The 23955-nt window shown below is 44.9% G+C and overlaps 11 protein-coding genes across 11 annotated transcripts; 6 read left to right on the top strand and 5 right to left on the bottom strand.

The window, feature by feature from the left end:
- Positions 1–58: 58 nt before the first annotated feature.
- Positions 59–5473, bottom strand: MON2 (Endocytosis and vacuole integrity protein; the record flags this gene model as incomplete). The annotated part of the gene is made up of 6 exons (XM_049252645.1): positions 59–4582; positions 4636–4724; positions 4782–4988; positions 5044–5217; positions 5271–5337; positions 5396–5473. 6 exons carry the CDS (start codon positions 5471–5473, stop codon positions 59–61), a joined length of 5139 nt encoding a protein of 1712 aa, XP_049108486.1.
- Positions 5474–5869: 396 nt separating this feature from the next.
- MMS2 (E2 ubiquitin-conjugating protein mms2) lies at positions 5870–6534 on the top strand (the record flags this gene model as incomplete). Its single annotated transcript, XM_049252644.1, has 5 exons — positions 5870–5942; positions 6016–6095; positions 6148–6273; positions 6340–6419; positions 6474–6534. 5 exons carry the CDS (start codon positions 5870–5872, stop codon positions 6532–6534), a joined length of 420 nt encoding a protein of 139 aa, XP_049108485.1.
- Positions 6535–7313: 779 nt separating this feature from the next.
- LOZ57_003595 (uncharacterized protein) lies at positions 7314–8313 on the top strand (the record flags this gene model as incomplete). Its single annotated transcript, XM_049252643.1, has 3 exons — positions 7314–7371; positions 7441–7601; positions 7651–8313. The coding sequence occupies 3 exons, from the start codon at positions 7314–7316 to the stop codon at positions 8311–8313; spliced, it is 882 nt and encodes a 293-aa protein (XP_049108484.1).
- A 201-nt stretch (positions 8314–8514) lies between these two features.
- On the bottom strand, positions 8515–9259 carry GIR2 (the record flags this gene model as incomplete). The annotated part of the gene is made up of 2 exons (XM_049252642.1): positions 8515–9137; positions 9193–9259. 2 exons carry the CDS (start codon positions 9257–9259, stop codon positions 8515–8517), a joined length of 690 nt encoding a protein of 229 aa, XP_049108483.1.
- A 507-nt stretch (positions 9260–9766) lies between these two features.
- Positions 9767–10911, top strand: LOZ57_003593 (uncharacterized protein; the record flags this gene model as incomplete). Its single annotated transcript, XM_049252641.1, has 2 exons — positions 9767–10230; positions 10287–10911. The coding sequence occupies 2 exons, from the start codon at positions 9767–9769 to the stop codon at positions 10909–10911; spliced, it is 1089 nt and encodes a 362-aa protein (XP_049108482.1).
- Positions 10912–12193: 1282 nt separating this feature from the next.
- Positions 12194–12757, top strand: LOZ57_003592 (uncharacterized protein; the record flags this gene model as incomplete). The annotated part of the gene is made up of 1 exon (XM_049252640.1): positions 12194–12757. One exon carries the CDS (start codon positions 12194–12196, stop codon positions 12755–12757), a length of 564 nt encoding a protein of 187 aa, XP_049108481.1.
- Positions 12758–14439: 1682 nt separating this feature from the next.
- SIR2 (NAD-dependent histone deacetylase sir2) lies at positions 14440–16126 on the top strand (the record flags this gene model as incomplete). The annotated part of the gene is made up of 5 exons (XM_049252639.1): positions 14440–14677; positions 14740–15053; positions 15119–15661; positions 15711–15887; positions 15944–16126. The coding sequence occupies 5 exons, from the start codon at positions 14440–14442 to the stop codon at positions 16124–16126; spliced, it is 1455 nt and encodes a 484-aa protein (XP_049108480.1).
- A 1200-nt stretch (positions 16127–17326) lies between these two features.
- Positions 17327–19014, bottom strand: LOZ57_003590 (uncharacterized protein; the record flags this gene model as incomplete). Its single annotated transcript, XM_049252638.1, has 4 exons — positions 17327–18108; positions 18156–18230; positions 18283–18675; positions 18732–19014. The coding sequence occupies 4 exons, from the start codon at positions 19012–19014 to the stop codon at positions 17327–17329; spliced, it is 1533 nt and encodes a 510-aa protein (XP_049108479.1).
- A 782-nt stretch (positions 19015–19796) lies between these two features.
- LOZ57_003589 (uncharacterized protein) lies at positions 19797–21515 on the top strand (the record flags this gene model as incomplete). Its single annotated transcript, XM_049252637.1, has 6 exons — positions 19797–19802; positions 19858–20001; positions 20060–20937; positions 20997–21202; positions 21256–21380; positions 21432–21515. The coding sequence occupies 6 exons, from the start codon at positions 19797–19799 to the stop codon at positions 21513–21515; spliced, it is 1443 nt and encodes a 480-aa protein (XP_049108478.1).
- Positions 21516–21657: 142 nt separating this feature from the next.
- Positions 21658–22293, bottom strand: LOZ57_003588 (uncharacterized protein; the record flags this gene model as incomplete). Its single annotated transcript, XM_049252636.1, has 3 exons — positions 21658–21929; positions 21983–22094; positions 22207–22293. 3 exons carry the CDS (start codon positions 22291–22293, stop codon positions 21658–21660), a joined length of 471 nt encoding a protein of 156 aa, XP_049108477.1.
- Positions 22294–22721: 428 nt separating this feature from the next.
- Positions 22722–23676, bottom strand: NIT3 (Omega-amidase nit3; the record flags this gene model as incomplete). Its single annotated transcript, XM_049252635.1, has 2 exons — positions 22722–23560; positions 23622–23676. The coding sequence occupies 2 exons, from the start codon at positions 23674–23676 to the stop codon at positions 22722–22724; spliced, it is 894 nt and encodes a 297-aa protein (XP_049108476.1).
- Between the last annotated feature and the right edge of the window lie 279 nt (positions 23677–23955).

Raw genomic sequence — 23955 nt, 5'->3', positions numbered from 1 at the left:
TCCCAAAACTACATAATAGATCCCTGTGCTAAGCCCGCCATGATTTCATAACAACCGATCAAGCGTTAGAGGCACAGTCGCCTGCAATCGACTCTAATAGCTCTGTTAACATCCGCATAATCTCTTGGTCATCTGGTGCTCTTGCGGCAACTTGGATGCTTTTCACGGCCAGTGGGTATACCCATCCAAGATGTTTCTTGTACCTTACGTCCTTGTCCATGGCCTCGGTCTGATCGGTAGTAGTCCGTACTGGTACAGTTGGGCCTGCGGGAGGAATAGCTGTAGGTGTACTTCGTAAGGCGGTGAGCTTTTGTAATAGGTACAGGAGTTCTTTTCGAGCAATAATAGGTTGCGGCATGAGTCCTCGCAAAGGCTGGTCGGCGATGTAGGATTTCAATGCTATTGCACAACGCAAAATAAGATATGGAGATACAGATTTTGCAAGCGTTTTATATGACTCGAGTGAGTTTGGTCCTGTTTCCAGCGCGAATTCGTGTGTGGACGCCAGCTCGAATAAAGTATCAATTAGGAAATACGATAGGTTGGAGCGCAAAGTCGGTCGCGAGCTAACAGTCCTACCTCTGCGGACTTGATACAAGTTTTCCAGAGGCTGAGTCTTCAAGTCTTCAAAAGAAACATCATTGTAGTTCGGGGGATAGATGAGTGAAAATCTGAATAGAATGAAAGCAAATTCTTGGCGTATGGTATCTGGGATGAACGGAGAGCCGAGGGATGGAATTATTAAAACACGTAGCCGTGTGAAAGCCTCCATATCAAATCTTTCATCTTCTGCGAGGATGGCAGTGCCCCTGTTATCCTCCTCGTAACCCTCGGCGGCTGCAATGCCTCTAGTTAAATCAGCAACCCGCGCCCAGAAACTGGCAGCCGTCTTCTTCTCAACATGTTCGTACGCCTTCTCAACTGAAGGAATCAAAACCTGGAGAATATCCAACGAAGATGTCGCGGCAACCTGCCATATGGGAGGGTTGCAGTCTTTTCCTAGCCATAAATATTTGTTCAAGACAGGATTGACTAGATGGCCTATTGCTTCAGGTATCGTATTTCCTGAAAAGAAATCCACCCTCACGCCTCGTTCCATCATGTACCAACTAAAGAGTTGAAGACAAGCTTTCGAGAAAGCGACAAAAGTAGGCTTCTCCTTTCCATGCTCAGGAGACCATCTGGTCAATGCGCTGTCTGATAGTTTCGCTAGACAATCAATGATTTCGCGTTGTGATGAGGGTTTATCTAAACAGAGGGCCCGTAAGCAACCGACCACGGACTTCTGGGGTTCTGACTGGCGTTCTAGATCAGAGGAGTATTGCGGCATAATCGATTCCCATACACAAAGTTTGAGATTGGCCAAGACTTGGGCAACTTGTTCCTCACCCAAGCTACTACCAAGCAAGCGATAGAGCTGTTCGTAAGTGTTCAAGTAGGCCAAAAACGCGTCTTGGTTGGAGGTATTAGAACGCTGGCCTTCTTTGGCGGGGTGATTTGAAGTCCATATCGCCCAAGCTTCTTCAAGCGCTTCCAAGGAAACGTCTTGACGGTTCTTAATGCGTCTCAGTATTTTGGCAAAGCTTGTGAAGATTGACGATGTAAGTTCTAATAGGCGAGAGTTAAGTATGCTGTCAAAGTATTCCAGTAAGCGGTGCCATGATTGATTAAATTCTGAATCATGAATAACGGTATCAAAGAAATTCGTGATTAAGTCTGATAACCCTTTTGTAAGAAGGACCACAGTTTCCACCCAAGCCTTTTGAATGTTAGTGTTCCCAGTTTCAGTAGAGTGCAACGCTTCGAAGAGCTTTTTTTGAACGGACTCAGCCATCACAAGCAAAACATGGTTGAGACATATGTGCCATGCATCTGGTGGTAGCTGTTGGCCTTGATTGTCCAATATTCGAAATATCGTTTGAATGGCATTGTTGCGAATTTCAGTTCGATTGTCAACCGAAACGTGCACGATTTTCAAAAGCAATAAAAGCCACAGGGCATTGCTGGCGATCGTGGAATCGGTAGTAGTCGCAAGAACTATCAATTCTTCTTCTGTGGATCCAACATTGAATTTTTCCGTGATCACAAAATTGCCAAATCGGCCGCACAGAAAATCGGAGGTATTCCAGAAGAAGGTGGTGGTCGTAAGAGAGATATTGAAATCTTCTTCTTGGGAAGCAAAGTAAGAGAATGTTTCCACCAATTGAAGGAGGCAAGAAACGGGCAGCAAAGCAATAAAATCAGATACAATAAGCTGAAGTGAATCATATGCCGTCCTTAAGAGCTTCGGCGATTTCACAGACACCGCTTCTGGGCTACTGATTCGGGGTATTACTGATGGACCCTGGCTGTGTTTCTGGGGGCCGGTGTCCTGCTTGTCAAACACACTTGAGATCAAGCTGAAGACTAAGTCCCACCCCGCGGTGATTGAGTCACCACATTCCTCTAGCACTGATTTGAGAGTTCCAAGGGCAAGCTCATGTACGTGGAAATCAGAACTACGCACTGCGGAACTGGGTCGACGTTCTGATTTGTAAAGGCCGGAGATTTGGGCCTTTAGAGCATGTAGTCCTCGAAGCTGCACTTCGTTCCGACATGATGGCTCAAATGAATTGCCAAGTTTGATCATGTCAAAGGCAAGCTCATTGAGCACTACACTTGCTCGTGAACGAAGTTGAGAGCTAACCTGCTCGTTCTTCGTGATTGCAACAAGGAAATTTACGATGACTTGCCAAATGGACTCTTCACGATTTATAGTGAGTCTTTCAATATTTGCCTTGGTCAAATCTCCCATTTTTGCAAGGATAAATCTCAACTCGTCTTCTTGTACTTTAGGCCGGCCAAGGGCAATAGACAGATTGCGCCTATTCTGCCGAACTCGGCCACTCTGTGGAATTGTCTCAAAAACAGGGGAGGATGGATCATCGTACTCCTTTGTAAGTTCTGAAAGACTCAATAGAGCACGCATGAGTAATCCTAATGCCGTGTCTGGGTAGTTTTGCGTGCTTTCAAAAAGTTTCATGGCAGCCGTGCGCACGGCCAATATTTCGGTTCCAACGTTTCCTTTAGATAAATCTGCACCAACAGTGAAACCTTTCTCTGGGCTTTGGTCCGTGGCAGCTGGCTTGGTAATTGACGAGGTCGAGACATCGAGAATCAAATCAGCATGCTGTAAAGTTTCAAGGATTATGGACCATGAGCATTGATCCAGAGAAGGGCCCAGGGCAATTCCCAAATTTAGCAATGCACGTAAACATAATAGATTTCGTGTATCGAGAAATATTCCTTTATTTTCATTGGGCAGCCTCGGGTGCTCAGCATTGCTTGGGGAGCTTGGAAGGGGAGACTCGGTAAAAGAGACATGATCTTCCAGCTTCTGAGGCAATGAAGCTAATGAGCTGGTGTTTAGGGTATCAGCAGGGACTGCGGCCTTTCCAAGTGTAGTAAGAAATGCATCTCTGGGCGTAGTCAGTCTTAGAAGTCCCGCGACGTGAGCAAGCTTTTGAAATGCTCGAACTAAATTGTGATAGTAATCGCTTTCCAGAGCTGCATATAAAAAGGTAGAAGAGGTAGCAAGAATTGCCGGCCAACAGGAGTCAATAATGGCCGCGATTATCTCGATATCCTCGATTTGTGGATGGGATTTCAGTTCAAGGGGATTTACTGGAATGAAAACATCCTTTGAATTCTTGAGTTCATTAACGGCTTTGGCGTCATCAGAATTTGCAGTGCCAGTCTTGGTCAATGCAAAATGTCCGTACTTTCGTCTTGATTTCGTCTCCGCAACTGTCAGTGGGAGGATGAATCTTGCGATATTTTCCGAAAAGCTACTGATACAGTTGAGCACTAGGGTATAAATGTAAGTCTCTGGGGGGACGGGCGCTTCTAATTTATCTAAGGTTTCAATATATGGCACCCGAAGTAAGCTCCACTGACTGCTGATGCCGTACGCGTCTGTATTTTTTGATGGGCCTCCAAACACACCGGCTACGCCGACGGCTTCCAAAGCAACTTGATCTTCAATTGTATCCGCAGATAATGCAGGTTCGACTGGTACTGTCGACTGATGCCCTACTCCTATCAATGAAGGGTTTTCGGCCGCAAGCCGAACAAAACAAGCCACAAAAGCTCTGACAATATCTTTGCGTTTTTCTTGTTGGTCGAACAAGCGGAATATGATCATGATGAGGCCTGGCTCTGAAAAAATACCCCTACAAAGCTCCATGCATATCGCACGTTTCCAAGGAGGCGAAACATCAATTTCGAGTAAATGAACTAAAAGGCTCAGCGCAACCTCCGATTCAGAAACGAGCAGTTGGATATGCGATTTAAGTAAAAGCAGCAATATTCTTGCTAGGCGGACAGTGATTGGGAACCCATGTCGCTCGGACAGGAACCTCACAATCAGAGGCAATAATCTGTATCGGAGAATATGTGCATGTTCTGGATGTCGAGTGAACACATTGTTATTGCTAACCAAGATGCTTTCGATTAACTCTAGCACGAAAATCTTAGATAGAGACTTGATCCTGAGAAACTCAAGAGTTTCGCCTTCGACGAGCCGACAAAGGTCGTCCAGCACCTGAATATTATTGTTAGAAGCAGCAGACAGGTAGCCATGGGGAGATGAATTACCCGAAACGCATCGTAGCTCGCCCCTGAGATGTTAATGCTCTCGTTTCCTAATGAAATTGAAACGAGAGTCACGCTGTCATCAAGGTTTTCTGAACAAAATTAGTGTGCCAGCAGGTAGAGATAAAGGACGTCAGGCACAAACAAACCATCTTCTCTGGAAACCTTCTCGAAGACTGATACAGCAAGCTGCTGAAGCGTTGCTGCAGCTGTATTTGAAACAGCTGTTGCTCTTACGGTTTGCAGCGTTGCACAAAGTTCCAGGACATTCGCAAGGAGGCGGTCTTTTAAGTTGTCTGAATAACGCTGAAATAATGTTGGTAACGTTTGAAGTACTTTGAGTTGAACGTCCAAACCTAGAAAATATTAGTGAGAACATTGGAAGTGATACCGATATGTCATAATTCAGACTTATGTTTGTGGTTTGATGCAGCCCATCTACAACACTTTCCAGCTGTTCAGGTGGTAATGCTCCAGAAGCTACGAGTCTTTGAATCGACCCAACTCCCAACACTGCAAGTTTAGCATGGCGAGTATGACAAGCTAGAACGAACGGCCTCACGAAATGGGGCTTTCGAAGTAAATCTTTTGGCTTATCAGCATGTAATTTTTCAGGCATTTGAAAGGATGTCTTCAACCTGCCGCTAGCTGAACTTCTGATGTTGAAGGTATTGCCTTGAGATCATGGAGCGAGCTCTCCGCGGCCTAATATCTGCATTAGCGTTGAAAGCAGCATTTGGGTTTCCAAAAATTTGAAGCACACATTTCTAAGATCGGAATTCTTTCTCTTAGATTCATTTATTAAAGACGTTAATTCTCCTTGAAGGAATTGAGAAGTCATGTCAGGTGCAGGATTCAAGCATAATCAATCAGTATGTAAACGTGGCTTTTGCAAATGAAAACGGATGGTCGAGCCCCAATATAGCCTAAAAAGTGTTCAACCAGTTCTATAGCTAATATAAAAGAGATAAAGAGCAGCCTATGTCTAACAGAGATTTGATCGTAGGATGGTATTCGAATAGATGGTGGGTTGAGAAAGCAACCGAATTTGGAAGTACATACTCCGTACAGTACGGAGTACAGAGCAGTCTTGGCATCACGAAGAAAAGAATGTGGTTAACTAACTAGTTACTTCGTACTCCGTAGCTAACTAGTTAAACTCTAACTATATTTCCAGGTCACCCCTCAAGACTGCCAGGCAGCCCCTCCTAAATTCGTTCAACCATCATTAGCAATCATGACGGCAAAGGTGCCACGAAATTTTCGGCTGCTAGAGGAGTTGGAGAAGGGGGAGAAAGGCCAAGGTCCAGGTGGGTTTTCTGAAAAATCCATCTCCACAATCTTTTTGCAAGGTTTTGACTTGTCTAACCGACACGTCTATAGAGGCTTGTTCGTATGGTTTAGCGGATGGCGAGGATATTATGATGAGAAATTGGAATGGCACGATTCTAGGCCCACCTCACGTTTGTTTCATCCCACTTAGCTATATGTCTGAGCTGACAATGTCATTACCAGAGCGTACACGAGAACCGTATATACTGCGTGAACATCCACTGCGGCGATGACTACCCTGATGCACCGCCATCGATTCAGTTTGTTTCCAAAATAAATTTGCCGTGTGTTGATCCGCGTTCTGGAAAGGTACGATAAGGCTGAGGGTGACGAATTTATGGAGAGGTTGTTTAATGACAGCATTATTACTTTTAGGTTGACCCAACGAGGCTTCCCTGCTTAGCGGAATGGAAACGAGAGTTTACTATGGAAACTATTCTCCTCGAGTTAAGAAGGCAAGTGACAACTCGTGGGCCTTGTAGTTCAAGAACGAAGCTAATACACTCCAGGTATATGGCACTTCCGCAGCATAAGAAACTTCCCCAGCCACCAGAAGGCGCCACCTTCTAAAGTATTTGAGCGCAATACGGAGTACAATTTGATTTAAAGAATCTTGAAGACCCCAAAACGACCAGATTATAGGGGTTCTTTCTTAATTTTGACTGCCGCCTAAATAGGCTTTACCAAGCAATGTGGTGCCGTGGAAGACATCAAAGATGTGTCTTTAAATAACTCCCCCATTCGAACAATAGGTTTATCTTGAAGTCTCTGCCATTCACATAGACTTAACTACCTGTTTCACAGAAGCAATCTACTAGCAGTCTGAGCGTTTCGTTTTATTAGGGTTGAGGTCTGTTCGTTTATCATTAACAAAAACCATACTTTTCAATGTGCATGTTTGCAATACTCCGTACAGAGTATACATATACTTAACGTTCTTCGATTTCTTTGCATATCTGATTGAGCTCATCCCAACCACGCCACGCCCATATAAGGGTGCTGGCCACCCCAATTTACATCCACTCAAACAAAGGCGTTATCAATCTAAAAAAAAATCAGAAGATAAAGAAGGGCCTCCTACTGTATGATACTAGCTGGTTAATTTTGAAAAAAAAATCAGTGTGGCTGTGTATCAACCATTTTGTAAATGTTTTAGCAGTAATGTACACAGTTGGTATGTAGTTACATGGGGGTGGCCAGCACCCTTGTAGGGGTGGCTACTAGCAGAGCTGAGCAGAAATGAAGTTGAGCTCTGCTCCTATTTTATGACGCCTACAGTACTCCGTACTAGGTAGCTATCTGTTCACCCTGTAACGGCAAGTGCTTGACGGAGGTACACTTTGTTTTTCATGACACCTCCTGCTGTTATTTCGAATGCCCCGGCATTTGGCTCCCTCTTGCTCGGGAGTTCATCGGCTTGCCTGTAGGCTGTGTACCCTTACTTGTCAGTTCCTCAACTAATGTTTTCCTACATAGGCCTATCGCTCTACCATGCACTTTTATCTCAGTGCTCGCGCTCTTTTGCCAGCAGTCCCAAGGCAGACGAGATTCGAGGTTTTATAAAAACGAGATTTCGGAAGGATAGTAAGTTACAAAGTATAAGCAAGATAGCCAATGCCCTTAGAGCCGGTCATGAGGTGGGCAAGTCCCTTCGGTGCAAATTGGGGCAATTAATAATCATTTTAGGCCCTCGATTTATTTCAGTCATATGCTAGAAAGGAGAAAGAGAGTATACAGCGTGTTGACTCCTTGCTTGCGGCTACTCGCTCTCTTTTGAAAAAGACTTTCGAGGAACGTCGAGACCAGGCCGCCAAAGCCACCCCTCTGGATCGCACATCGCCTACTTCGAGAGAACGATTAAAACAGCGTTCCGAGGCACTTCGCGTGCATACCGATAGACAGTCCATTCTTTCTCGGCCGAGGCCAGTAGTGAGAGGTCGACGTCGTGTGCCTGTTCTAGTCAGCGCACGGGGAATACCTTTTCTGCGGATCAAGAAACCGCAGCCTCGGAGCCTGAGCTACACAATAAAGGGTCTACTGGACGCTCGGTGGAAAAGGATTACAATACGCGACAGATTGGAGCAGGAACTGTTAAGGGCACAGGATGAAGATTTTTGGGATCGCGTAACAGGCCACTGCGATGTGGTACTCTGGGAAATGAGCGTTAAGGACAGTTTAGATTGTATTAAAAATACAATTTTGGCAGGCGACCGGGTCAACAGGAGAATGGCTCAAAACATGTGGGAGGTTGTCTTGAAGGAGCGAGAATTAGCAGAAAGAGAGGCCGCAGAAAGGAAGAAGCAACAAGCCAAGATACCCAATCCAGACGGAAAATCAGACTCGATATGAATTATTCGTGGAAGATATGAATACCAGGAAAAGCACGACTGCATTCCCAAACGCACTATGTCATATTATGGCAATTTAATCGGACCATCATGGATTAGAAAGCTATGTATGCTATCTACTAAATCTGCACAGTAAATATCTACTGCATAGAAAGGGGCCCTTGGGTTACTAGAATATTAGATGTAACATATCTAATCTTTTTTATTCTGTTATGCTAGCGCTGGCAAATTTTGCCGGCAGAGATTCATCTTCGTCATAATCCCCCTTGCCTGCAAGGCCACTCTCCCACAATTGTTTTCCAGTAGGTTTTTTCGGCTCTTTAGGGCCTCTCTTTCTTTTCTCCTCCGCTTCCTTCTCTTCCTGTTTCCGTTTCTCTTCTTCCTCCATTTCTCGTCGGAATTTTTCGCGCCATGCAAGAAAACTGTCCCTGGTGACAGCCTCGCCCTGGAATTTTCGGTTTTCTTCCTCTTCCGCTTTCGCCGCTTCGACCTCCTTTTGTGCTTCGACGGCGGCGTGGCGCTCTGAAACAAGTAACTCTGCGCCTTCTTTAAGGATATCAACAAGTGTAAATACCATTGCCATTCCCAGGTTTTCTTCAACCGTGCTTGTGAGAAGGTCTAGCAATCGGTCACGGTCTTCTTGTATATCGAAATGCGGATACTTTGGAGAATTTGGTGGCGCGGAAATTTCAAGGCGAGGCGCAACATCAGGATAGTCTTCGGGGTAGGTCACCTGAAGGATAAGAATGGGAGGGTCGGAATAATCCTCTCCATGGTGGCTGACATCAAGAGTGACCGATATTCGGTACGAGTCCTCCGATATATCTAAGGGTTCCAGTCAATAACCCGCGACTGTAACTCTTAAATCCTGATGCCACACCTGCTATTTCATCCGGAAAAATTGATTTTAGCGTTTCCTTTTCCTCTTGTTGGTCCTCACGACCCATCTTGTTGGTAGGGAAGAGGGCTCCCACAAATCCAAGGTGCAGCTTATGAAATTAACTGTTTTTTGGCGAATATTATTTTTTTTAATTATTTATTTAGAAAAAGTGACTGGGGTATTTTGCTTATACGTTGGTCAACTGTTCATTGATTCAAAAATACCCCTCAGAGTGTTGATAGTGTCAGGAACCAGCCGATAGTTAACTAACATACGGAGACAACAATGCAAACCTGACAAACACAAAAAGGCTAACTAAACCAATTTCTTCCAGTCATAATTGTCCAACATCTCAAATTACTGAAAAACATTGCCTTGAACAATTGAAATTCCTACGCTTTGAAACATAATTACCAAATATAATTAAGCAACCGGAATTCGTATCCACATTTTTCGCAGGACAACAGCTAGTTAGCTCAATGTCGTGATGGCGAAAACCAAACCCAAAAACAAACCAAAGGGAAAAGGAAAATCAATATTGAACGGGACACGGCCAGCACGAGAAAGAAAAGCCATGGAAGACCCTTCTATTCTGTTTGAGCAGGCGATCGCACTACTTCAAATTGGGCAGCCAGACGAAGCACTGTTACTCGTCGAACGCGGCCTAGAGATTGCCCCTCCAGCTTCTCCGAACAATTTAATTGGCTTAAACCTGGTTGGAGAGGTCTATGTCGAGCTGGGAGATATTGACGCTGCTAGGAAACACTTTTTGGAGGCTGTTGAACTTGACCCAGAAGGAACGAAACCAGAATACCAGGGAGGAGGGGCCGAGAAGTTTTTGTGGTTGGCGCAATTGAGTGAAGAAGGGGGAAAAGATAGTGTTCATTGGTTTGAACGGGGCGTTAGTGTGCTAAGGCATAATATTCAGACCCTAGAGGAGAACGGGAAATCGGCAAGCTCCGAGAACCTGGAAGAGCAAAAGAGAAAACTAGCAAATGCCTTGTGTGGCGTCATTGAAATCTACATGACCGATTTATCGTGAGTACTCTGGCAGTAGGGTTGACTTTGTTTTTAGAAATACTAATAGAACTCAGGTGGGAGGATGATGCCGAGAGCAGGTGTGAGACATTGATTACAGAAGCACTACTAATGGCCCCAGAGTCGGCAGAATGTCTCCAAACTCTTGCATCTATCCGGATATCACAGCTCCGACATGAGGATGCGAAGGCGGCGTTATCACGGAGTATAGCTATTTGGAAAGATTTGCCTTCAGAGAGTCCATTTGTTCCGGATTTCCCCGTGAGGGTAAGCCTCTCAAGACTCTTGATGGAGGCTGAGATGGAGGTCGAAGCCTTGGAGGTACTGGAGCGAATGATCCTTGAAGATGACCAAAGTGTGGAAACCTGGTATCTTGGTGGATGGTGCCAGTATTTGTTGGCTCAGAAAATCTCATCTGATACGGTAGACGAAGCCAATCATGAGCAACAACGGGCTTTGATGTTGGGAAGCCGAAGCTGGTTACGGCAGAGCCTGGAGCTATATGACGCGATCCAGTATGAGGATGACCGGCTAAAAAAGCACGGAATGGAGCTCGTCCAAGAGCTGGAACACATCCTAGGCGTGCTCACCGAGGAGAGCGGCGATGAAGGGGATGGATGGGAGGATGACATTGACGCGGCCTCAGAGTCTGCTTCCGACCATGAAATGAGAGACTACTAAGCAGTAGACCCAGATGCTTCTGCTAGAAGATTTTCACGGCATATAAGCTGCTCCAGCTTACGTTGCCAGACCATGCCCGCCTAAGCTGTCGCCAGCTCTTACTAAAATGTGCAGCATTACTATTACATAATATTAATGTCCCACGAAGCGGGGCGAACCTCCTACTCGATCAGGCATCGGCTTATGGCGCTTCAGAGCCGCCGAGTGGGGCCGGTAGGTAGGTAGTTAGTCAACTAACTAACTACTTAACTTTAACTTGGTTCACCAGCCGTGCAACCGGCTTCCGATCTGGCCGGCTGGGTCATCTCGGCATCCACGCAGTTGAGCCGCGTTGCTTGCCAGAGCTATCAAATACGGCAGACCAGTGAATTTCAAATTGTTTGTCTCCTGGTGCGCTTCTCTTCTCTGTGTGTCCTTGTATGTATATACACAGACATACATACTTACTATATCCTATTACGTATGAATATATGGACATCCATACGTATTTTGCATGTTTCTTATAGCCCAGGCTGTGATGAATTTGTCACCTCCCAGGTGGGGGTTTACTCCTCCTTATTTGATGATACTACAAAATTCGCGGCATTAGTTGAGTGGTTATGCAGACTTTGGTCGGCGTTCGCAGGCATCGTGGTACCCCTACTGGGGACCGCAGACCCCGCCTTCTAGTTTGTGAAGTGGGCTACGGCCTTCACTAAGTCTATAGCATGCGGATATCGACTGAAAGTTCTCAGTGCACTTGAAGAATTCCAACTGGACCGCCCTCAAATGCTTTCCCAAGCCAGTTGTCTATGGCCGCTCCCGGTCTATATAAAGCCCTGGTGCCCATCGTCAACTCAGGCCAGATCAGCTCAGATCAGGACAACTCGAGGCAGATTCAACAGATTCTTTCAAGCTATTCTCTCAGAAATATACTCTTCTTCCTCCCGCACTTCTTCACCATACGTGTTATACCATTCCTCTTCAACCTAGCTCTGGCTAGCTTTCCCTCAGCGTCACTGGCCTTCCCACCCAGAATGTGACCGAAGCTGGCATCGAACAACGCTCAACATCGCGAGCCATATATGCAGTTGCTCACCGGGTATTGACAATCGAAGGCATCCAGGCGGCTGTCAAGGATGGTGCAAACGCCATTGAGATCGATTTTACGGCATGGCACAACGGTTGGTGGGCAGACCATGATGGTCTTCCCACTAGCGGGAGTGTTAAAGCGGAACCCATGTTTGTCGAAATTGCTAAGTAGCGCAAGTAAGGTGCACCCATTACATTTGTTTGGCTCGATATGAAGAATCCCGACTATAAAGAGAGCAGTGAAAATTCTATTACCGCTTTGCGGGACCTCGCCCGAAAGCATTTGGAGAAAGCAGGTATTCGTGTCTTGTATGGTTTCTATAGTGAACCGACCGAGAAAACCAAATCCTGGATCACCATCCGTGACTCATTGAATGCCAATGAAGCTGTAGCCATCTCAGGAACAGCAGATGCTGTTGCAAAGTTTTATAAGGGGGTGGGCAAGTCCATCCCAGCAAAACAAAGAATGTCGGATCATGGATTATTCAATACCTTTTTCAAGCAAAGTGTATTTGATGAGCTTAAAAAACTCTCAGATGCTCGGGATCGCGGTGAATTAGGGAGGACGTTTGGCTGGACCGTTGCAGCCCATAAAACCGGCACTGCTGCATTAATGCTGAAAACCTCAAGAGTGGATGGTATCATTTATGGCAATGGTCTTCGGCATTATACAGACCACACTACCACCAAGAGCGCTTTCTCAACTATTTCAACTTTTATTAAAGGGAATCCGTCTACCCACCACCTAGCGAAGGCTAACGAATATCCTTGGTAATTGACAAGACACAGGTCTTTCTACGTTCTGTACTTTAGATATGAAGTAACTTTCAAAATTTTTCTTGACTACATAGAAATATATACATAGACCAACGATAAATTCCGAAACCCGTGTATATGCATGTACGCCTTACCTAAAATGCCTTTCTTTCCCTTTTGAGTAATCATCCATAGCAGTCAACAAACTTTCCATGACAATCAGGATTCATCAATTTTAAGCTATTCCCACTGACTAAGCATACCAATCTAGGTCTGTTTTACGGTCACAAACACACTGGAGGCCTTAATCTGGTTCAAAGGGACCGTTTTCAGCAAAGCAAAGTCTGTAGGTGGTATTTCAAGAACCAGTTATAAATCGTGAGGCAGACACGGGCGGGGTCTTGGAACAGGCACAGGGACTGGAGCTGTAGAGTATGGGATTGAAGTCTGTGTCAAGAGATTAACTACCCGTGAAGCAACTGAAGAAGCCGAAGAACAAGTGGTGAGTAATAGAGTATCTCAGAACAAACCACATCTAACTAGTTAACTACCCTAGCGCATCCTTCACAGCCAAACATGCGAACTTCTTGAAAGGTTTTTGAATATAAAAACTCTGTACGGAATACATATTAGTTACATAATAATAGATGCCATGCATAGTCGCCAGACATGCTAGCCAGTCGACTCGAAAGATGGATATCTTAACTACTAATAAGTGACAGTAAGTAGGCTTAGTCTCTTGGCCCGTTCCACAATATTATCCCCATACACGCACCCTTGTATGGGGAGTAAGAACTCCGTAAAGAAGGTTGACAAATGATAATGATGGGCCCCGTCGCCCCACGTCTCCACCGAACAGCCACATTGTCTGGTGTTAAGGTGGCCACTCCAACTTAACAAGAGTCAGTTATAATATTATGCCATCAAATATAACAAGGGAATTGGCCTCAGTTTTTTCCTGGAGATTGGGGGCTGAGTAACTTAACTCGCCGTATTCTTGTTACTCAGGAATAATGGCAAAGGCAAATGCCGAAGAAGGCCACCATACCGATAACGACCAAATGCTCCGGGCAAGGACGATAATATTGATAATAATAAATATGTGATTCGCAACCCTCCAGCAAAACGGACGTCGTTCCTAGAATATTCTTACAGGTCTTGTGAGAAATAGTACTCAAAATGTATTCCATAGGAGATGAGAAGGCTGTTGCGCTCTCATGGTTCAGCTAGCCCGCCGTGAGTCTGCGAGTTGGAGCATGGACTGGATGAAGCGATACTAAGAGGACGGATGCATCAATTTATTTAAACCTGTGTATGCCATTATAAAAATAATTACTCGGCATGTCCCTGCGCCTAGGCATGAATTTTCAAGCTCTGCCTATATACTCCGCATGCTTATATTGAAAGGAAACCCAGAAAGTTGAGATCAAAAGCATTCGCTCAAGCAAACAGTACAAATTTTTCGTAAAAATAAGCAATTGCCAAAATCGTCCTTCTCGTGCAAACAGTGCAAAATAGGAATCTACTGGACCAATAAGGATAGCGAACTTGAATTTGGCGGAAAGTCTAATTTGATACCGGATTATCAATAGTTCCGGCTGATATCATGAAGCCATTCCATCATTCAACCCTTGTCCAACACCATGATGTGGTGTCGTCACTTCTGTCTGGCCGAGGTAATATACACCCTGGCCATTCAATATGGATGTCACGCCACAGCTAGCAGATGATGCGGCAGCGCGCAAGACAGAGACTCTTGATTCCGTTCTCATTCGATCTCGCGTCACCAGTGAGGCCAGAGACGGATCGACTCCCCCACCAGAAGTACCACCCTCGAACTGTTCAAGTATTTCAGAAGCATCTGGCGATGAATGGGAGACCGAATCTATCTACGAAGAAGCCTTGCAGTCCATTTCCGACGAACAGCTTCGTGATGGAGGTGCGTGTCATTGCCCCTTTTGTCGTCCCAGTATCATTACTAACTTTACCGCCGATACCCAGTCATTCCAAATGCAGTAACACTGGAAGAAGCGCGAGCTTTTCGCAAACGCTTACACGAACTTGGCATAACACAGTTTTTAGGGGAGACGATCGTACGCAAGAAAATTTCAGCGAAGAAGCTGTGCACTGCCTTTGGAGTTTTCCCCCCGCCGTTCCTAGAAGATTTACCTGATAACGCCTTTATCGAGCCTCTGTGTTTGGGAATCAAACGCGAATATTCCAAGCGTCTGAAGCTCTCGCAATACAATACCATAGATGATGCCGTGGAATTGCTGAAGCGATCAAAAAACATTATTGTTTTGACTGGTGCCGGCGTACGTTGACCAACTTCACAGATATTCTAAATAGGAAGACATATGTACTAATTATGAGTCTTTAGATATCAACAAGCCTTGGTATCCCTGATTTCAGATCAAAGGACATTGGGCTGTATTCAAAACTAGAGCATCTCGGGCTCGGTGACCCGCAGGAAGTATTTGATATTAACCTTTTCCTCGAAGACCCAACCATCTTTTATTCTTTCGCCAAAGATATTTTACCAACAGAGAAGAGATTCTCACCCACACATGCTTTTATTAAACTCCTTCAAGATAAGGGAAAGCTGCTGACTAACTTCACTCAAAATATTGACAATGTCGAAAGTAATGCGGGAATTCTCCCATCCAAATTAATTCAGTGTCATGGTTCTTTTGCCACTGCTACCTGCCTTAAATGCAAAACCCAAGTCAATGGGGAAGCCATCTTCCATAAAATTCGTGAAGGGCTTGTCCCTAACTGCAAACAATGCAAGAAGAGGCTTGTCATGAAAACTCAATGTAAAAAAAGAAAACACAGCTCGATTGAATCACATAAAAAATCTAGAAAATGGCATACAGACGATGACTCAGAAGGCGAAGACTATAATGCTCCTGGCATCATGAAGGTATGGTCGTGCCTTAAGTAACAGTGCGCTCTTTACTGACTTCTCCTAGCCTGATATTACTTTTTTTGGAGAAGACCTCCCAGACGCGTTCAGGAATCGCCTCCTAGGTCATGATCGTGATTTGGCGGATCTCGTCATTGTCATTGGGACATCTTTGAAAGTAGCACCAGTTTCCGAAGTTCCAGGCCTCATGCCAACCATTCCTCAGCTCTTCATATCTCGCACAGTAAGTGGCTGTAATTCATAGGCCCAGTATTTTGTATTCTTTACTAATTATGTTAGCCGGTATCGCACATAGATTTTGACATAGACATGCTCGGTGATTGCGATGTTGTAGTAACAGAACTTTGTCGACGTGCTGGGTGGGATCTGAAACATGAAATGATTCCTTCTAATCAGAAAATCGAAGTTCATTCCCAAGAAGGCTTTGAGTCCCGATACATAATAACGGCCCTCAGCACCTAGTGCCCTTGTCTTCACTTTGAGCTATCCTGTGTTCAGGAGTTTGGAATCGTCATACCCCATTGTTGGATAGATTTGCGTAGTATAATATTCGTAAGGCGTTTTTTAGAGGGGTGCCATGTAACTTTACAGAATCCAGTGCATGAAAACTAAACATGCTGCCTGCTAGTGTTCTTCTATCCTCTTAAATACTTGGTTTTGAATAAATTAATAGTGTGTGTGTAATTTTTATCTCACTTGTATATCCTCCACGTATGTCAGTTGCCAATTTCCAGACACGCCTAAATTTCACTCCAAAGTAACTCTCCTAAAAGACATTTCTTTAAGAGCTCGTAAACTTAAGGAATTTCCAGGTGATGATGTTTTTAAACTCTGTAAACATTACTTTGTTTACAGCCTTCCCTCTAATATGTTGCCACTTAAAATGATATATTGACCTTATTCCAGATTAATAAATTGTAGATACTAAATCTCTGTAAATTCTGCAATTGAGGTTTAATACTAAGCTCTAATTTAATAGAGAGTTCAATGTACTCCGTATAATTAAATTGACCATTCTAACGAGATGGAGCCACTGCGGCTATCTTTCTTGCCCTTTCCAGAAATACGTATACAATAATAGATCCTGATTGAAGTTTACAATTGGTTGAATCATTTTTGGTCAAGTTTTATATCACACTCATCTCATCATAAAGTTCTTTCTAAACAAACAAAATTCAACAAGCTAATAAGTAGCTATACCTTAACTCAGGATTCCCCTTAATTGTCAGTCAGGTTAGTCCAGTCGCTTTCCTCCCTCAAAGCCGTATCCATACTCTCTATAAGGTTCTCTTTCCCAAAATTTGCCCAAACATAATATATAAATACAACGGCCGCAACAATTACTTCGGTGGGCTGGGTTGATAGAACCGCTAACTTAGGCATCCCTAGGTTAGGGTAGGGTACTTATATACGGAGTAAAGCTCGCTCAAAACGGATACTGATCAGATGTTAATAGTGGACACAAACGATGGCTGTGAGCTAGTCCAAAAGTAAACAGCCCGTTGTCACACAATCACCCGGGCGAGGCATACTGAAATAGCTATCCTGGCAACTGACAAGCCCAATAAAATCAGACAGCCAAGATTTATGTTGAAGACTCTTTTCGATTGCCTAGTACATGACCCTAGCAATCGCCTAGGACTAAGAGCACGGTTGTCGCCCTCATAAGAAGATATCCTTCTCCTTGGAACCTTTTACTTGCTCTCCTGTATTCTCAGTATCTCTGTTCTTTGTCTCTTTTTCTTCCTCTTCGCATTCCTTCCTCTTGCTTTTTTCCTTCTTCAATTTTGTAATTGCCTGCTCTGTCAACTCCTGCCTGAACATTCTCTCTATTACATCCTTTTTCCTGGTTCGCCGGTCCCCAATCCATATCAGCAATCCTGCAGCGAAGTTGCAGCTGAGAGAGCAGCATAGAATGACAGTAGTGAGCGCAAACGGGCGACGAGTATAATGAATGCCCCATGTTACTGCACCGAGTGAAATCTGAAAGAGAGAGTGAAAGTCGAGTAAGATAACAACAGCAATAAGAATCCGTAGTGGAAAAGCATAATGCGTCGTAGTCTCATGCGGTTTGTAAAAGGTATGCGACTTCGCAAATTTGGTAGTATGATGGGTTAATTTCTCTTGCTGCTTAATACTAAGGACAGAGAATTCAGTAGTATCCTCATCGTTAGGTGCATCTCCAGTCCTCTCAACATCAACATCCTGACTTACTTTCCCTTCATGTCGCTCTGGAAGATCATTCTTGTTTCGTAATTTCGGTAGGTGTTGCTTACGGCGGAGCTTATAGGTTAAATGATAATAGTGGGCGATATAAATCATATGATACGTATCGATAGCACGAAACGGAGCAAGGCCATCTCCTACGATAGCAAATAGCGCGACAAGAACGTAATCAATTACGTTAATGACGTATAGTTGTTTTCCACCAACATTGATCCAACCTACCAGATATTAGCACGAGAAACGGTGAAAGTAAGCACCTACTAACCGATAAGAAACAAGACCCAAGCAAGCCCAAAAAGAGTGATTAGAGTAGCGTATAAGGTGACCAAAAAACCAAGAGCTAAATAACAGTCAGCTATGATTACGTCTTGGTAAGGTTAGAATAAACTCACGCTTCTTTACGTATTGGATAAAACCTTTTAAGCCACGTTTGAAAGCGGATCTTCGTGAGTGCAACATGTGCCGAACATGATCATTTAGTGCTCTTTTGTCTTCGGCGCCCCATCCATCTAGAGATACACCATCCGGTAACACCGCAAATCGTGAGTCACTAAGATGTGATGTGATTGTATCCATAGTGCCCGTTCGTTCGGCGGCTGGCCGAACCCCATCTTTGAGAGGCTCCTGCTTCTCAAATGCCTTTCCGTTTTCTATCTCTGCATTTCCCTGCCCGGGGTCTGGTGTAACAGTGTATGCGGGACGGCGATTGATCCAGGTGCCGAGATCAGGGATAAAAAGGGAATTTTGAACGTTGGTGAGAGTTGTGATGGTTGATATTTCGGGATCTGACGATAATTAGGCTTAGACTCTGTGTGCTCAAAGCTGAAGGGGAGAAGCATACCGACAACATCCAGCAAGTTCACAACCTCTGCTTCATACTCTCCTTGAGGAAGCGACGGCATATTAATAGTGCCACTATGGGTGGCCACCCGGTTCAGCCCAAACATCGAACGAGCCCCTGTACTCATTCTTCCAATCCTCCCTTGCCTTGGAGGACCCGTATTTTGCGAGTTTTCAATGGGCCGTAAAATCACACCTGCTACTGGTTGTGCTGACTCTACTAACCCGCTTGGAGGACCTGGATGAGAGGGTTGGCGGGACGTCTCCTCAGATACAGGCGACATCGGAGAATAGCGCGCTGCACCATCTTCGATCGAGTAATTCAGTGGCCTCCTTTGGGGCTCCGACCTACTTCGACGTCTGCCCGTCTGCACAGCTCCCTGGCCTGCATCGAGACAAATTTCGGAACCTGCCGTTGCGGGGTGTAAGGCTAGCCTCTGCGTCGTTGGCAAGCGCATGAGCCGAATGCTCGGCCGCCGTGGAGTATGATGGCCCGATAGTGCTCTAGGGGTAACGTAGAATTGTTGACCAACGCTGGCCGCAGATGGGGCACTGTCATTGCTGGCATTGTTGTTACTCGTATCGTTTTCACGGGCATCTGCCTGCTCAATTGGGTCCATTAGTCAGTTTTATATTTCTGGTCCTGATCAACGAGAAGAGAAATAGCATCCTGTTTTATGCCCAAATCAAGTATACATGGTAACTTTTCGATCTTTAAGGCTCACCCTTATCTCCAACCGCAAACTTTTCGATTCGTCCCTGAGCCGGATAACATCAGCTGTCGATCATATGACGTCATCGGCAGACACCTACGAGACATGGATGAGTCAGCGCATGAATACGGTGTTGGACTGCTTTTTCTTTAAATTCTGGGCTTGAAGTGACCTTGCCAGTGTTCAATAGTAATGGCCATGCTTTTCAAGAGATGGTCTTTGGTTTCGCTACCAGCGGGAGACGAGTTGAGTTGACAAGAAGATTTGGTGGACACAGAAATCCTGTCGGGATGGGAAATTCTATTATCCGAAAAACCATGGACAGATCTTGGCATCAGAATCGCTTATCAACCATGACGGTGAGTTTAAACTCTTTTGCCTATTGTCGGCAGCGTGCTTCTCTGAAGAAATAAGTCACTTAGTGAAAAGGAAGAAGACAATGATATGGAGTTTTTAATACGGTTTGCGCAGGCTCATAAGACCTTTCGAAGGCCAGAAATTGAAGCTCTTGCCCTTGTTGAAGGAGTGGAGCTCAAGATTATTGAGTATGATGAAGGGGTAACTAGGTCTTCTCATTGCATTAGTTGGTAAAAAATAGCGCTGATATTGACTGTAGTCCCCTTTTTGTGTTGTTAAGATGCTTGATGAGAAAGCGGCTCGTGCCTTGGTGTCCCGTAGCATTTTAACGAAATCCCTCTATGAGCTATGGGGTAGAGGGCAAAACTATGAGGAGTTGCACGAGGACATCCGACGGTGTACTAAGTCAAAATGGCTCGACTACAAAACATGTTCTTTTAAATTCGATTTTGACTCATATGCCGGAAAACGATCCTCCAAGGCAAAGGTTCCCCTAATTCAGTCGTTTTCGTATATGGACTTCCAAGGCCCCATTATCATGAATGATCCTGACGAAACTTTTGTCATTTTTGAGCATTATTGTGACCAGGTAGCTGTGGCTCCAGAGAAAAAATGCTCCTCGTCGCAGCCAAATCCTTCGAGGCTCTATTTTGGCCGATGGCTGACGGACGCCAGTAGAAATGTGATGGACAAGTATGATTTGAAGAAAAGAGATTATATCAGTACTACATCCATGGACGCTGAACTCAGTCTAATATCGGCTAATATTACGCTCGCTGCTCCTGGAAAGGTGTTTTTCGATCCTTTTGTTGGAACTGGCAGCTTCTGCATCGCTGCTGCTCATTTTGGGGCCTCAACATATGGCTCCGATATTGATGCCCGAAGTTTTAAGGGCCAAAAGGAAAAGCATGAGCCTATTGGTCTTGTCAGAAACATGGTTCAATATGGATTAGACTCAAAGTACCTAGATGCTTTTACTTCTGATCTTACCAATACGCCGTTTAGGAATAGACCAATATTTGATGGGATTATATGTGACCCACCATATGGTATTCGAGAAGGTTTAAAGGTATTGGGCGCCCGGGAGGGGCGAAATGTTGGCCCGGTATACACTGCAGACGGTGTGCCGACATATACGTGAGGATATTACTTCCCAGATCTATCCCAAGTGCTAACAGAATATTTATCAATTTTAGTTTAGACACATATATTCACCCAAAGAAACCGTATAGCTTTGATGCCATGCTTGATGATATCCTTGATTTTGCGGCTCGTACTCTTGTCCCAAACGGTCGGCTTTCATTTTGGATGCCTACTGCAAATGATGAGGATATTGAACTTTCTATACCTATGCACCAACAGATGGAACTGGTTAGTTCTTGTATTCAAAAATTCAATAAATGTATGAATATAAAAACCCGTGTATTGCCGTCCATTTTTTCTAATATTCTGTAGGGTCTCGGCGCCTTCTCACCTACCGTAGAGTTCCCGGAAGTGAGGTCCTGTCACATGTGCTGCAGCCTAGAAAGGATGTGCCTACAGGAAGCACCGCTGATGATCTGAATTCGTTCAGAAAAAGAGTATTGACCACTGCAGACATGCAAAACGTACTATGCTAATCAGGTTCCTAGTACTTCCAAGGGTTTACCACAGAAACCAATAACTTCGGTGCTGTGCAGCAACCGTGCCCTCTAGACGCTGACAGCAGCACATAACCCATTTTATTCGCCTAGGATATATTGGCTGCCTTAGTGAGCGTGTGATATCATATTACATTTCTCTAAATATGTTTATTAGGTATTTACCATTGACATGTGTCCCACAAACACAGCGATCCGACCTTGGAAAGCAGTATGTTCACAGCTTTAGCAACCGAAGACTCTCCGGCCCATCTTCAATAGAATCCGTATCCAGATCAATACCCTCTGCTTGTTTAACTCTGATGATCTCCTGGGCAATTGCGCCCCTTAGCTGACTTGCCAGTCTTCTGCCGTCATCATCATCGAGTTCATCACGCTGGCCCCGACCAAACATTACCCAACTTGCGCCAGGTTGAGGCGATCGCTCTAGCGGTGGCCTAGGAATGATATGAAAATGTGCGTGGGGAACCGTTTGCGCGGCTCGGAGACCTATTCGAAGTTATACAGATGAACTTTCTAAACCAGAAGAATTAGGCACAAACCATTATTTTGCACCACATTCCAATGTGCTGGGTCTTCGCCGCGCTCATCCGGCTCAGTACCTAATATAGTCTTGACAACTACTCTCGAAATGATTGGTAGCCACTTTCCAAGCTAATGATCGCCGTTAAAGGAAATTAGTTCGTTATTTACGGCAGAAGAGATCGTTGGGTACTGGATTCCTCTTGATTGCTAGCTATGCCTATCAGGTGCAAACACCACTTACTTCTTTCCCCACCTTGACATTAACCGCCCCAAGATTTTTAAAATGCTTTCTGGGAATAACAAGCACGTGCCCCTGTGTTAACGGCATGATATCTAAGAAAGCAAGAACATGTCTTGTAGAGAGAATTATATGTGTTTCTGATTGACTCTCGTTTACTCCATACAGCCCATTGACAGGAGATGACGGAGTGTAGGGGGGATGGGCAGACGCCACTGCACAAAAGGGGCAATCTGGGGAATAATCAGATTGGGCCATTTTGAGCATTTGGGGAGAGCATGTAGAAGAGTGAAGGTTATAGGAAGATGCGATCAGATGCCTGACAACTTCAGATATGCACATACGGAGCATGTTGTAGTCAATTGACGATGCGTGAGAAAGTGCCGAGGCTAGTTACTGATTTGTCATCCGGAAGTTTGTCAAGGATGGCTACGGAGGAATGAAAATCAGACGAGGGCATTTCTATAATCTATGTATGTATGTATGTATAGAACCCCAGCACATATTATTAAAGATTTCTATTCCTCGAATTTTACATCCCCTTTACTGACATCAGGATAGATGTCGAACCTTCGTTGGTTGTAAACCGGGATCGACTTCCTCATGTCATCAAGGACATTTTGATCCAAATCCGCATATACAATATCTTCCGACTCCCCGGCTTCGACAAGAACTTCACCCTTCGGGTTTACGATCAGGCTATGTCCCCAGGCGTGATACGTAGCACTCATGTCGCGTGAAGGGCTACATAAAGCAGTATAAATCTCATTATCCACTGCTCTCGCACGACACAAAAGTTCCCAGTGCATTGGACCAGTAATAAGATTAAAGGCGGCAGGATATGCGAGGAGAAAGCACCCTTTCCTTGCGGCTATCATGGCGGGTTCCGGAAATCGAATATCGTAGCAGATAGCCAACCCGATTTTGCCATACTCTGGCAACTCAATGATGGTAATTTTGTTTCCCGCCGAAAGAATATCACTCTCCGTAAATTTTATTTTGCCTGGGATGTCAATGTCGAAAAGATGCACTTTGCGGTGGGTTCCTATGAGTGCGCCGGTTGGTGAGAATACCAACGAGGTATTGTAATATTTCTTGGTCTCAGGGACAAATTCTGGAATGCTACCGCCTACTAAATAGGCCTTTGCTTCCGCTGCAATGGATGAAAGTGCATGAAATGAGGGTGACTGTTCCGCTGTGGGAGGGGATGGATGCAGCGTTTCGGCATACTTAGGGAAGAACTGCGTGCCATAAGGAGAATTGAAGCACTCAGGCAATAGGATAAGTGAAGCACCTGCCTTGGAAGCTTCAAGGACTTTTGATCGCGCATTGGCAAGGTTAACGGCCTTATCAGCACCTGCGGGGGTGGGGGGTGAGTAACTTAGTTCCTGGAAAATAGGTCCTGTTTAAATACATACCGGATGCTAATTGCACCAAAGCAAGCTTGAGCGGTTTCTTCAAAAGAGTTGCCATCATTATAAGAATGCGTGTAAGTTAAAAGGAGTGAATATTAATAATGAATCCGTCGGGAAAGCGATGAAATATAAACCGTTCGGGCTCGGCGACGGCGATAGCAAGGGGATGCGGGGAAGCAGGCGGGCGGAAGCTGTTAACCTATAATCTATGTGGGTAGCATTAGGAAAGCAATTACACTCAGAATCCTTCGCTCGGAACTGAGAATCAATAGCAAAGCTAAGTAGAATCCACCGGGAAACGCTCAACATCGGGTACTCATGATATCGCGGGGAAATC

The sequence above is a fragment of the Ophidiomyces ophidiicola genome (genome assembly GCF_022830035.1).
Source record: "Ophidiomyces ophidiicola strain CBS 122913 chromosome Unknown scaffold_12, whole genome shotgun sequence".
In the NCBI taxonomy this organism is placed as follows: domain Eukaryota; kingdom Fungi; phylum Ascomycota; class Eurotiomycetes; order Onygenales; family Onygenaceae; genus Ophidiomyces; species Ophidiomyces ophidiicola.
This window is presented reverse-complemented; position numbering and strand designations above follow the sequence as displayed.